At 40.1% G+C, this 14563-nt stretch overlaps 2 protein-coding genes across 6 annotated transcripts in view; one reads left to right on the top strand and one right to left on the bottom strand.

Moving 5' to 3' along the window:
• The window catches only part of ELP4 (elongator acetyltransferase complex subunit 4), a 249116-nt gene extending 241157 nt beyond the window's left edge, over positions 1-7959 (bottom strand). For both annotated transcript variants that reach the window (XM_069091355.1, XM_069091357.1), the window contains exon 1: positions 7666-7959. In XM_069091355.1, the coding sequence (XP_068947456.1) occupies positions 7666-7918 (253 nt within the window). In that variant the 5' untranslated portion in view covers positions 7919-7959. The remainder of the gene's footprint in view (positions 1-7665) is intronic.
• A 65-nt stretch (positions 7960-8024) lies between these two features.
• IMMP1L (inner mitochondrial membrane peptidase subunit 1) overlaps positions 8025-14563 on the top strand; it is a 102232-nt gene continuing 95693 nt past the window's right edge. The window contains exon 1 of one of the 4 annotated variants that reach the window (XM_069091358.1): positions 8025-8101. The gene's annotated coding sequence lies outside the window, so the exon portion shown is untranslated. Of the gene's footprint in view, positions 8102-9418; positions 9523-11034; positions 11142-14563 lie in introns of those variants that run through there. The other 3 variants (XM_069091361.1, XM_069091360.1, XM_069091359.1) reach the window with 3 other exon arrangements.

The following is a 14563-nucleotide window of genomic DNA, read 5'->3' as shown; positions in this document are numbered from 1 at the left end:
CTTTAAAAAGAGGAGTTCTGGGTTTTAGGAATATCAATTTGGCATCTGTGTGGAATCTGATTTAGAGGGGAAATTGGACACAAATCAATTAGAAGGCTATAATGATGGTCCATATGAGATGATGAGACCCCAGATTAAGGTAGTCATGGTAAAAAAAAAAAGATAGATATGAAATACACTAAGGAGGTAGAATCAATAAGACTGGAAAATAAGATACGGGGAGTGTGTATATGAACAAGAGTAAATTCATGTCAATTCCTAGATTACAAATCAGAATGACAAGAAGAATGATGCAGGGAAATTTTTAGGGGGAGGGGTGAGAGAACAGACAACATAAGGTGTGAAATGAGAACTTCTTTTTAGACATGTTGAGCTTGGGAGTCCTATGGGAATCCAGGTGGAAATGTCAAGCAGGAGAGGGAACTACAGGCCCAGAACTCCAGGTAGAGATGAGGGCTGTATAGATATAGATTTGGGAGTCATCTACATGGAAATGACAATTGAATCCATGGAAGATCCATGGGACCGTATGAGAACATTAAGAGTAAAGAGAGGAGAGGACCCAAGATGGAAGAATAGGGTATACCAATGCAGAGAGGGATGGATATGGATGGTGAATTTGCAAAACACAGCAAGGATTGGTATGACAAGAAGGTAGAGAACCACAACAGAAGGCTGTTATGAAAACCCAGTGAACAGAGTGTGTGCAGAGAGCCAGTGGGGAACGTTACCCACAAAGCGTGTGGAGTCATCAATGCCATGTGCTTCAGGGAAGTGAGAAATAAATGTGAAAAAAGGTCACTGGATTTATGAAAAGGGATCATGGTAACCTCACTGAGGATTTAAGCCAGACTGCAGAGAGTTGAGACATGAGAGGTAAAAAAGTAAAGATAAAGAGTGGATGGATTTTGGTTATAGGAGTTTGGCTGTAAAAGGGAAGAAAGGTACAAGAAAAATAACTTGATGGGCATCAGGTTCAATGAAAGGTTGTTTAAAGATGGAACAGACATAAGCAAATTTGGGAATGAAGGTTATGGAGAGAATAAAAATTAGGGGAGGAGGTAATTGAAGGGGCAAGCACCTAGGGGATATGAGGATCAGAGGTCAAAGTAAAACAGCTGGTGCTGGCAAGAAGAGGACTCCATTCTATCTTCAAGATTCAAGAAAAGGAGGAGAGGATGTGGCTGAGATAGAGTGGAAATGGGGAGGAAAGACAGTCCTCAGTCCCAGTGGCCTTAACTCTGTTCAGCAAAGCATAACTAAATTCTCTGCTGAAAGGGAGGAGATGGTACAGAAGTCTTTAGAAGAGATCTGGAATTGCTGCTATGGAGAGCGTGGCGGTATACATCACAGAAGAGGGAAAGGACTGGCATACAGCACGTCTAGCTGAGATCAAAAACCAAATTTGGACTATACCCAGTCAGCCTGATTCCGGGGTACTGAATGATGATAACCCTGAGAGGCAGTGTGATCTAAGGTATGATCTAATAATGTATCTAATATTGGACTTGAATTTGAAACCCCTGTCAACATTTAACAACTGCACCACTGTTGGCAAATCACAACTGTTCTTAGCCTTCATTTCCTCATCTTTAAAACAGGAACATCTAAAGCAGAGCAGCTACCTCACAGGTATGTGAGGTTCAAACTTTGCACACACTGAAGTACTGTATAAATGTTTACTCACAAGACTTTTTTTTCTTACCAAAAAGCAGCCATGCTTTCATTATAGATTATCACATAAATTATAATTGAGAATAATGAATTCCTATGAAATGCAAATGACAATATAGGATCACAGAATTTCAGGTTTGGTGACCCTCAGAGTCTATCAACCTCAAACTGCATAGAGATTATCTTCATGATAATGGCAAGAAGTCATCTGGCCTTTACTTGACATATCTAATCAAGGGCACCCACTACCTACCAAGGCAGTTGATTTCATCTTAGAATAGAACCAATATGAAATTTTTCCTTACATCAAGCCTAAATGTACTTCTCTCAGCTTTCAACCATTGTTTCTAATTTTGCCCTTTGAGAAGAAAAAATTAGTCTAATCCTTCTTCAATGTTTCAAATACCTGAAGACAACTATCACCCTCTCTCTCCCTTCCCCACTCTTCTCTTTCTCAGGCTAAACAGGTTAGGTTCCTTTACCTTAGACAAGCCATGGAGTATTCAGCTTTTATTGTATATAGTCAGTTTCATGGAAACTGACATTATGAGTAGATCAACATTATGATATTCAACATTCCCAATTAACTATTTCCCTCAACATATAAAAATATTTGCCTTAAATTTTTTGCAAGCCTTGCTTATAGAAAAGGGAGGAAAATAAAGCTATCATGATTTATTACTAGCCAAGTTTTCATTTAGGTAAAATGTTTTGGATTCGCTTAACATTTTTACTAAATTCCAAAAATGCAACATAAGATTTATCAAAATTTTTTATCAAAAACTTTTCAGTTTTTGAAAGAACTTTAGGACTATTATTTTCTTAATGGTAATCTGTTAGATGTTACAAGGTTACAATAAAGGGACTGAACCAGAGGAGTATGGTCTGTCTTAAAATTAATCATTTGCTTCTCTGCTAAGAATGAAAGGAAGAAAATTATTTCATTGTTTTCATTTACTTAGTCTTTCTTAAAGAGAAATGACCAGCATGCTGAAGAGATAAGACAATTCCTCATATTTGCTTTTTAACCTCTTCATTAATTCTCTACCTATTCATTTTTATCTGTCACAAATGAAGTAATCAGCAAAACTGTTGAGACTATTAGAAGATTTTAAGTTTGAGAGGAGAAAAAGTCCATGGCTTATAATTTTAAGTAAATGTTTTAAAAATAATTTTTATCATCTAAAAAACCCCAGGTACTTGCTTCTTAGTTTTAAACAATCTATAGTTTCAGAACCTTGATAGAGATAAGACTCATAGGGCTAAAAATGCTATTGCAAATTCCCAAGGATATTCTACGATTTTGTTAAACGCAATGGTTCTCTTAAATTCACGTGAAAATTGGCTACTAACAATTACTAACTGCACAGGTTCAAAGGGATAAAATGACCCTGAGTTCCTACAAAATTCAGTTATGAAGTCTGATTAAATGAGGCCCAATTAGGTTAGTTAATACATGATCTTCCTTCCTTGCCTGTGCCTCCTTGAAAGTTCAGGCTAGAGCAGTAATTCTTAACCTGGGGTCGGTCCACTGACTTTAAAAAAATAATATTTTGGTAATTGTTTTTCAGTAACTGATTTTTTATAATTCTACATATTTTGTTTTATTCGTTTAGAAACATTATTCTGAGAAGTATCTGTAGGTTTCATCAGACTGCCAATACAGTTTGCTACGAACCTTTTTGATCTAAAATGAAGATAAAGGAAGAGATGAAAGAAAGGGCATGATTTATACAAGAATGTCCCCAGCTATTCTTCATAATATATGTTTATAAAATCATTCAGTGTTCTTAGGAGGGAAAATCAGAAATGTACATTCTGGCTTTTGGTCCCAAGGAGTAAATTCACCTAGTCAATTAGTGTTAGTGGTAGATATAAAAATGGTTAATTCTATAGGTGTTCTGATTTTAAAGTTTTCTTATTCTCTCAGTCAGAGCAATAGGAAAACCTTGATACTTCCTATCTATTGGCCATTAGCTGAGCAAGTATGCATTGTGAAACAGAAAAAGCTAGAAAAGGTGATAACCCTTTAGAGACTAGACATAGTAATTTCACATATTAAAAAGGAAATATTCATTGAATTTGGAAACCATCTCATCTGTTATGTGTAAAAATAAAATGCATCCCAGCCCATGTTTTCCCCAAATGCATAGTAAAAGCCCCAAATATTCAAATATATTAGAGATTAAGCTATAGAATTACATATAAGGCAGGTGAACTGGCCTGCCTTCCTTACTTGTAATGAACTTTGCTGTCATAATTCCAACCTACAAGATTCTGTCTGGAGGCGTAATCTTCTGAACCATCACCAGCTTTTTAAGAAGTGAACCAGCTAAATATTTTCACAGGCTAAAACTTAAGACTTGAGTGAGATTCTTTAAAAAGTAGAAGTCCAACTATATAATCTTATCTTGGAGGAAGTTTTGTTTCTGAAAGCATACCACTCATCAATTTTTCTCCAGATCCCATAAGATTAAGGTGTTATTTATTGCTTTTCATAAATCAGCACCAGAATAGTTTTCATAGAAAGTTGGCGGTTGGGGGTAGAGGGGAATGTGGATAGTGTGGTTGGAGTGGGTAAGGTGACAAGTCTAAGACTATTCGGCAGATATGGGAAATACCTAGAAGCTGCTAATTCAACAAATCTGGATATTTGACATAAAATACGAAACCTCTGACAGTAAAACCAAACACATTTGGTTCAAATATTTTAAATGAAAGGAAATTTTTAGAATTTACAGACTATTTGGAAGAAGGTAATGGAATTATTAAAATATTCTTCAAGTGAATAACATTGAAGGTTGCAGAATTCTTTTCAAATATATTTTGCATCTATGCTTAAATTTTCTAAAAATTACAATGACATGGAGTTAGTGCAGTCAAATTTCACTGTATTGCATGGTAGTGATGTTACAGCATATTTACTTGTTACATGGCAATCGAGAAAGTACTTGTACAGCAATCATAATAATGTCACAGTATATCCCCATCATCCTGACATCACAACATCCTACTTCCATTACATTCTGAGTCACACTTTCAGTCATGTCATGCTCATGTCACAATCTGAATCATACAACATGCATTTTAGAGTAATAACACTCAGTAGTCACATTTTTGGAAATTCTTACATTGAAGTATTTAATGCAATAGTAGCTAATTTTGTTTCACTTTTATGTAACATTTTAATAGAAAACAAATGTAAATTTGTTTCACAGTGGCCATACAGAGCACAAAAATATCAATCACAAAAATGTCGCTTCAAAGTTAATAGCAACTCAATCACTTAGATACAACAGTTTTTCTAAACGTATAACAATTACTTTCCACTTCTGTGGAGACAAAAGCACACATGCAAAATATATTTCAATAAAAGATTTTGTTAATTAAACAACCTTTACTTGTTTTGTTCACTGTAATCAATATTGATTTTCACAGGAGTTGTTGGGTTTATTGTGGAGTCATGCCATAATGTTAGTTTAAAAAAACCTAGCATAAAAAGTCTGAACAAGTTTTAAATTAGTGTTTGAATTTCTATTTCAGCAAATAGGCAACCATTTGTTGTGGTATACTTCTCCTGGATAACATCTGGTACTTTATGAAATACCCGTAAAGATTTTAGTTAACCTGATTAATCTAAGGTTCAATTATTTAAAACCATGATACCAAGAACTCTTTCTAAAAGACAGCAGAAGAAATCATGGAATAGCAGATTAATAGGAACTGGGGGAAATGGAGACTATGAAAAGAAGCAATATTTTAAGAATTATTACTAAATGCAGAATGGTTACCTTCTAAGGATATTTAGAAATACTAGTTTCTCTCCACACAATGAAATGTGTGTAATAAAAAATTTTTTCAAGATAGAAGGTAAAACAAACCACATTACACTTTTCTGAGGATAAATAAATTTCTTATGATTCTGTGTAAATTCTAGGAACTAGATAAAAATCATACCACAGAAGCTAAAATGATCAATTAGAAATTCCTTAAAAGAAAAAACATTATGGATCCAGAAAATTGATGATAAAGCAAAAACCAAAAGGGTACTAACTTATATCATCTCTTTTTTTTGGGTCTTATATGAACTCTATTTCCTTCCTTCATATTGCTATTGATGGAGAATTACAACCAGAAAACCATAAATGTGACTTTATACTATTACTTTTGTTTGGGCAGTTTCTGGATCATGTGAATGAAGTCACTCACCCATGTTAAACAATTATTAGCCCTATGGAATAGCTTCCAACTTTTAAAGCTCAAATACTGGACAAAATACAAAATGAGGAGCACAAGAGAAAAAAAAACTAGGAGTGTGCATGGCTGGGTTAATTTCCTAAATAAACATTAGGACCTGTTATGGAAATGTATTTGGATCACTTTCTATTCACTTATCATGATCCTCAGGAAGCTAATAACAGGATTAAGCCACTGAGTGAAAATACTAGTGGACAGAAGAGTAAGCAGGTTTTAAGAGATGCAAATGAAAGAACAGAAGCATGCAGCTATCCTTCTTTCCGTTTAGCAGCTGATCTCTCTCTTTCCTCAGCCATAAACTTAACATCTAAAAGGTATCAATCTTTTTTTTAAGGGAGGAAAAAACAAATGAAGGGCAGGAACAAGAAGTGGCATATATAATTAACCACTAAACAAGCTCAAGAGTTAACCTGATGAAGTGACATTTCAGCCTGGAGTTATCTATACTCACTTTACTTAAAAAGAGCAGTTTTCCTGATCCCATTCTTTCCACTTTCTGCTACCTGTCTAATAATTGTAGACCTTGTTCCTATGCCTCCTAAATGTCTTACAAAGACAGGAGAACTAAGAATAAGCTTTTCCTTCAAACTTCCATGAAGACAAGAAAAAAGTAAAGGAGTTGGGTTTCCTCTGTTAAAAATAATGCAGAAGACAACATAAATCTGGTCCTGCACCTAGAATCTACCGAAGGCAAAAAGACTGTCCCTTTAAGTTTTGGCTCTAAGGAGCACACCAACATAAATAACACTGTGGAAAATGTCAGGGAAATCCTTTCAGTGGTGGGAGTACTTGCCCAAAGGATATGGAGCTTGGAGGGAAACCAAAAGTCCAAAATCTGAATATTCATTTAGTTAGTAAATACCGTACTTGGAAGAACCACAGTTGGTCTGGGGAGGAAAGAAGTTCATTTCTTTGGCATTCTATAAGTAAACTCATTATCGGAGGATGGCAGATTTTGACCTTAGAGGTCACCTAATCCAATGCCCCTCTTTTTACAGGTAAGGAAACTGGGGTCCAAGTAGGGGAAGCAACTTGGCCCTGGTGACACCAGCAGGGTCCGGATTCAGAGACCTTCAGTGCCCTGACCTGGCAATGCATGAAGCAGGCAGTGTCACCTGCGCGGACAGGACCTGGCTCCCAGGAATCTCCAAGCCCCAAGAGAACAGCTCAGGCTGCGGGCTGAGCGGCGAGGAGTGAAGAATATTGGCGGGGGGGGTGTCAGCTGAGGGAGCGTGAAGATTGACTCAGGATGGGGGTTTTGTGAAGCACATCTCAGGCTGGGGAGGAGGAACACCTCGGGAGGGAAGAGACACTGCAGGCTGCGGGCAAGTGAGGAACAGCTCAGACTGATGGGGATGGGGGAATGAAGAACATCTGGGGGGTATCTCACTCTGGGGGAGACAGTAAAGCAATCTGAGGCTGGGCTGGAGAAACATCTGGGGGAAGAAAGAGTATCTCTAGGTGAGCGGGACAGAACATCTGGGGGAGAAGCTGAAACGGGAGTTGGGGCGAGAACATCTGAGGGGAGAACTTGGGGGAGGGAAGAAGCTGGGGGTGGGGGCACAGAACATCTGGGGAAGGAGGGGGAGAACCTCAGCGTGGGGATAAGAACCTTCGGGGCCGCAGACACTCTCACTCCCTGCCCACCCCACGCCCCTGGCCTCGGGCCGCCTTCCCTCGCACCCTCCCTCCATCCGCTGGGCGCGGATCTCCGCTCCGAACCGACCGACCGACCTAAGAGCTGGTCCAGGGCCGGGAGGCCGGCGGACACCAGCAGCTGTCCATTCCGCACCGACGGCCGCGTCCCCGCAATGGAGCGCAGCCGAGCGCCGCCGCCGCCGCTCCCGGGAGCGGGACTCTTCCTGCGGAAGCTGCAGCCGCCGCCGCTGTCCGTCTCATCGCCTCTCGCCGCCGCTGCCATAGCCGCCCTTGCGTCTCCGGCTCCCCCTTGCCCGGCACCACCGACGCCGGTTGTCAAGGCCGCCATCTTGTTTCTCCCCGTGTTGACCCTAGCGGAACTCTGGGAGCCGGCCCTGCTCCGCCCCGCCCCGCCTCCCGAAGCAGATCCAGCCAATGGAGCGTGGGGTTCCTGCCTCCCAATGCCAATCAGGTAGCGCGTTGCTGAGACGTGGGATTGGCTCGTGGACTTGTGGACGCCTGCCGGGCCCAGGTGAGAGAGAGCTAGGGAGAGAGTACCGAGTGTTGGGTCAGGGGAGTTTGGGGGACCGTGGAGGCCGAGCGTGAGGGGGCAGCTGCCGTCGAGGCCTGTCAGGGGCCGAGGCGGAGACCCCGAAGTAAAGAAAGAGTGGAGGGAGGGGTTGTCCTGGCCCCGCATCGCCGTCTGCACCGTCTCCCTTCTCCAGCCCGGCGGGGGCAGGGGGAGCCACCGCCGCCGCCTCGGGGCCTTTTCTCGGCGCTTTTCTGTGGGGGAGAAGTCGGGTCCTGAGGCGTTCTCTATCTCCCAAGGACACTTAGAAACCTGAGTCGGGCTTCCGATGGCGAGAACTTATTCCGCGTGGCTGGGTCGGGACCTTGGAATGAAAGACCTTGAACTTGGGGCGGGGTGGGGGTGGGGGTGGGGAGAAAGGGGTGAATGTGACTTTTCCTTTTAGGGGGGAACCCGGGCAGGACGTAGGATTTATCATCCCAGTGTAGAAACTTCCCCCACGGGTGCTGATCGGCACCTCGGACGGCTTCCCGTGTGTAACTTCAGGGAAGGGGGGGTGGTGGCAGGGCGCGGGGCTGAAGAAGTTCGCTGACTTCGGAGCGTGGGTCCGAGGGACGTGGAGGGGAAGGAGCCCGAGCGGGGCTGCGGGACAGACGGACGGTCCGACCGGGAGACGCTTTTAGTTCGTTTTAATTAGTGCTTCTGAACTTGGAGATCTCCGGTGACGAGGTGTGTGAATGACAAGTGTTACTCCGACGGAGCCTCGTTCACACATTTAATTGTCTTTTGCTGTTTACGCAGCTGCAAAGAACCAAAATACTTTTGGTATCGTTCCCCCAAAATTGACATAAAGAATTAGAGGTGTGTGTATTTTCCTTCGTGGTTATCCGTGAACTATGAACTTCCGAGCATGCCTCATTAGAATAGAGAATGTATAACGTGTGAAAAATTCGTGCATATTTTTGGCTGCATAGTTCCCTTTATCTTTTTTTTTCTTTGCCGTTCCAAAATGAGCGGGTTTTTTTTTTTTTTTAACATTTTATGGCAAGGCAGAAATAAAAAATTATGCCTTCCTGATTTTTAGGATGCAGTATTTTGGTCGATGCGATGTTTTTAAAAGTTTTGTATTTAAAATGCATAATTTGTGTGGAATTATTTCTGTGTCACAGGTGAATATTCTTTTTCTTTTGAAGCACTTTCATCAACACTTCTGTTCAACGGGTGCTGAAGCTATGGGAAACTACCATTTCTGAAATTTCACCAGTATTAATCTTTACTTTAGTAGCATTTTTCAAGTACCTCTTTTCTTGTTTTACATAGATTGTGCGAATTCAGCTCCCAGTAGGACCAACAGCAGTAACCCAAGTGGCTTCCTGGAAAGCCACAGAGCCATGGAGGGGGGAGCACCTCCAAGGGATGGAAAGGTCTGCATACCTTAAACAAGAACTTCATTCTTATCCCCTGTCTATCCACACTCACCACTGTTTTTCTTCCTGTTTGGTTTTTTTTAAAGAGATCATTCTTTGTTTAATTTCTTATTAAGCTTTAATCACTGAATAGGCTTTGCCTTAGTCATACTGATACCTGATAAGGACTTTAACTTGAAAAGACCAAGGATACCCACTGCATAGTCGTCTATTTCCAGTTTTCCCTATCTGTATCTGGCCACTGGACCCAGATGATTCCAGAGGTGAAAGTGGGGCTGGTGACTGCACAGCCCTCCCTCACAGATTGAATTCACTTACATGTCATGATATCACCTTCTTGAAGTCATGATCCTCTTTGAGAACTAAGTACATACAACGGCAAGTACCTCATAAGTGCTTACAGAGCTAAGCTTATTATTTGAGATGTCAAAAAACCAAAACACTATTCACCCTTCAGACTTAGGGGAGACCATTGTACATGTGATACAATATAGCATAAAAGACCAATATACATGAACTTGTGCTAAATACAAAACAAAGTATACTGAACTGAAATTTGTGGTGCAAAGGTGATATAACATTGATGGAGATCAACCTCAGAGTGCATCAGTTCAGAACATTCCAGTATATAAGCTGGTGATCACTGCTGTTTTGATCATCTTAGAGCTTGTGTTTGCCCTGGAATATTATAGATATTACTCTTAACAAGCTTTTCTTACATATATATTTCTTTAAAAAACAAGAGAGGGGAGTCTTCCTGCCCTAGCCTTTGCTCTGGGTTTTAGCTATTTAAATTTTGTTTGATTGCTGGAACTGATGGGATCAGTTTAAATGCATAAGAAAAAAAAAATATATATATATATGTATGTATTAAAGTATTATTGAAATCCTAGGGATAGGGACTAGATCTGTGATTTCATTGTTACCAGGAACTCTTCCCCTGAGAAAATACCTTCTACCAGGGCAGAGCCACCTCCTTTGCCTAGAGAAGTGAGAAGTAAAATGACTCACCTATGGTCACACATCCAATATGTAAGGCGCCAGAGAAGGACCTTAAACTGAGGTCTTCCTTTGAGGTTAGTTCTCTATCCACTAAGCCTGGGTATCATATGATTGTATAAAATTGATCTTTCATGATTAGTAGGAAAAACCTTTTAAAATAGACATGTCATTAAGAGGTAGTTTGAGAAAGGAGAGCATTAATAAGTGAATCCTGGAAATCTTTACTGAGGAGGTAGGAACTGAGTTCAACTTTGAAGGAAGACAAAGCTTGATTCTTAAAGCTCAAGAAGAATTAGTACCTTCCAAGATTCTGCTAATTTTCTTGACAGGAACTGTGCAATTAAAACAAAAAGTTTGATTAGAAAAGCTAAAAATGAACATTTAATTCTGTAAATACCTGTAGTTTTAATGCTATTTTTGAGATGTTAGAACTTTTAAGACAACAGAAAATGAATGTCAGGCTAAGAAATTTGTATTTTATTCTAGAAGCAATGGTAAACCTCTGAAGATTTTTGAGAAGGTGAATGATATGATCGGACTTTGTGTTTTAAGAAGATTATTTTGGCATCTTTGTGAAGGATGAATTGCTAGGGCATCAGAGAGCTGTTAGGAAGGTAACAAAGATAAAAGTATTTGCTTGTATTGAAGTTCAAGTCTTCTACTGAACAAAACCCATTTGCTAAGTTCTAACAGTTCCATCCAATATTTTGAAATGAGACTTAGTATTCTTTGATTTCAAACATACTTTGGTACTTGGAGTTTGTGATCTCATATGGTACACTTTCAGTTATTACAGATTACAACTCATTTATGCTTTCTTCTGTCTAATTCTTATCTATGTCATTCTGTAATTCCTTCATATAAGATGTACCCAATGCACCAATGGGTTTCTTCTGCAACTTTTAATATATTGTGGATTTAAACATAATTGATAAGTTTTAAGACCTGAGGATACAAAAAGAGGTAAAAGATAGTTCCTACAGTCAAGGAACTCACCATCTAATGGGCAAACAATTATTTACAATCTATTTACATTGTTTATTTACATTTGTGGCCTTAAGTGAAAAAAATCTTATTTTTCCTTGGCCTTTCCATAAGCCCATTTTACTGAGCCCTTTTGAACACCCATTTTTACTATGAATAGAATTCTTCCAAGTTTTGTTTAAATGTTTTTGACTTCTTTGCTTTCCTGTGACTGCTGACTGAAACCTCTTGCAGTGGAGGTGATTCTTCTTACTTTCTTGTTCCTTTCTTCAGTGCTTCAGAGAGGTTCATCTAGTCATTCAATAAACACTAAGTGCATATTAATGCACTGTGCTATGTGCTGAGGATACAAAGAAAGTCAAAAGACAGTCCTTTAAAAAATTCACAGGTGGGGGAGACAGCACACAACCCGCAATCTATAAGCAAGATATACATAGGATAAAATGGAAATCATCAAGAGAGGGGAGGAATAAACATTAAGGTGTTAAGGGACATGGGAAAACGTTATGGGATGTTGGAAAAGGACTAAACCCCTCCCAAGGGAAGGACTAAGACAGTAGCAAAAGCAGCATTCTTTCCCCTTGGGAACTGCTAGACCATGAAGGCAGGATCCAGATTTTTCTCCTTAAGACACTGAAGCTACCCCTCTCTCAGCAGAGGCCTCAACTTATACTTCATTGAAAAAATTTAGGCCTTTCTTTGAGAGGTTTCTCTTTTCCTCAATTCTGTATTTCAGATTACCTCAATATTTTCCCTTGCTCTCTCCTATATTCTGATCTTGAGAGAATAGGTCACCCTCCTGCCAAGGCCAAACCCTCCATTTGTATACCCCGATCCCACATCTTATTGCTTATCTACAAGGTTTCCAGCCACACAAGCATTTTTTTGTTTTTGTTTTTGTTTTTTTTTTTTTTGCTTTCTGGAAGGCATTTGGGGTTAAATGACTTGCCCAAGGTCACAGGGTTAGTTTTTTTGTGTTAAGTGTCTGAGGCCGGATCCTCCTGACTCCAGGGCCGGTGCTCTATTCACTGCGCCACCTAGCCACCCCTACACAAGCAGTTTTACAGTCTAGGGCAGACTGGCACCTGTCTTGACTCCTAAGGACATGTAGGGAGTACAGCTTGGGGTACAAACCTCAAATTATGAGTTATGTCAAATGGAAAAGGTGGGGCTTCATCCTTGACATGTTCAGGGTCTTTTGCATGCTCTGAGAGGTCCAGTGTTTCTGGGAAATTGTGTCAATTCAAAAAGATAAGTTCAGGAGAACCCTTAACAAATGTAATCTCAGAGGGCAAGCAATAAGAGGGGGGATGTCTAGAGACAGAAAGACCTCCTGCAGAAGGTGGGATTTGAGCTGAATTTTCAAAGAAGTCAAGCCAGTATTTGGAAGTGAGGCTGAACATTCCAGACCTGGGGAAAGATTGCTCTATGCAAATGATGCCAGGTTGTGTTATGGTGGGATGTCTTTAAAGAATTTCAAAGACCCAAGCTGACTCCAAGCCAGCTAGAGAGATTTATTGTGGTTTTGAGGTTTCATGTTCTAGTGAATGGCTAAGTTCCTTAGAGAAATTAGCAATTTCAGTGAGGCAAGACAGTTTTATAGAGTATATGATGCTGATTGCACAATCAAAATCTACATAGAATATAGGAATATTAATATTAAAAAGGCAGAAGGGTTTTTTTAAGGGATTAGATAATGGGGAGGGGTCCCAGCCTAGGTTGAGTTGTACATGTGGTTACCCACAACGCATACAGAAAAACCCACCGGGGAGGGACATGTATTTGTGGTAATGATATTATGATAAGTCTCTTTATGTCATAAGTTTATTCTAAGTCAGTTCTTTACTGTTACTGCCCAGGTACCATTTTAAGGGGAAAGCGGGCTGCCTACTATGGTTTGATAGTCAAGCATCCTGCTGGATATCCTGGTGGTACTGCTTACTGTTTGGCTAGCTATTGTGGTCCTGTGGTCGAGATGAATGTTGTGATTGTGTCGTAGTGCATGGACATACCTGTTTCTGTGGGAAATATGTGAATTGGATCTGGGGGCAGAGGCTATCTAGCAGTATCAGGTCTGCCTATGTTTGAGTTTGGGGGTCTGTGATGTGGTTAAGGCCACATTGTGTGGTTAAATCAGGGCATGCCTGCTGTTCAATGGGGCCCATAAGGAAGTTAGGATATTGGGACTAGGGGTAGCTTTATTAGGATTCTATCACAAGGAATAGCAAGTAGCCCAGTATAGCTGGGTTAAAGAGTATATCAGAGGAGTAAAGCGTAAGGTAGGAAGGGCCAGATTTTGAAAGACTTTAAATATATAACAGAACACTTCATATTTGGTCTGGATGTAATAGAGAGCCACTGGAATTTACTGAATGAGGGATCATACGATCAGACACGGGCTTTAATAAGATTGACTTGGCAACTTAGTGGAAGATAGATTGGAATGGGGAGACTTGTAACATATTACCAATGAAGAACTGTGTACCAAAAATGGTTTAAAAGATAGCAAAGGCATATACTACCAGAAGGGAAGATGGACTAGTTGAGGTAAAGAGTGAAGGATAACAAATAGCCAGTGTCTTCTCCATAAGTACCTATGTAGTACTATCATCTTTTTTCAAACTTGGATTAATTTTACCATTTGCTATTTACCCACCTATTCTGTTGAATTCCTATGGAGAAACTCATTTAATGTGCTGACCAGATCCATTTCAGATCTGTTATTTAATCTCAACCATCCCATACTTATTGCATGCCAATAGTTTTACCTGTTCCTGATTGAGTCTTTATTACCATTTCCCTCAGATTTCTGATCCAGATTTTTCTCCTTAAGATACTGAGGCCACCCCTCCCTCAGCAGAAGCCTCAACTCATACTTCATTGAAAAAAATTTAGGCCTTTCTTTGAGAGGTTTCTCTTTTCCTCAATTCTGTATTTCAAATTACCTCAATATTTTCCCTTGCTCTCTCCTCCTGTACTCTAATCTTGAGAGAATAATAGGTCACCTTTCTGCCAAGGCCAAACCCTCCATTTGTATATCCTGATCCCACAT

This window comes from Petaurus breviceps, unplaced genomic scaffold (genome assembly GCF_028583685.1).
Source record: "Petaurus breviceps papuanus isolate PSGF00001 unplaced genomic scaffold, PetGlider_PUasm1.0 188, whole genome shotgun sequence".
Taxonomy (NCBI): Eukaryota; Metazoa; Chordata; class Mammalia; order Diprotodontia; family Petauridae; genus Petaurus; species Petaurus breviceps.
Note: the sequence above shows the minus strand (reverse complement) of the source record. Positions and strands in the feature narration are given on the sequence as shown.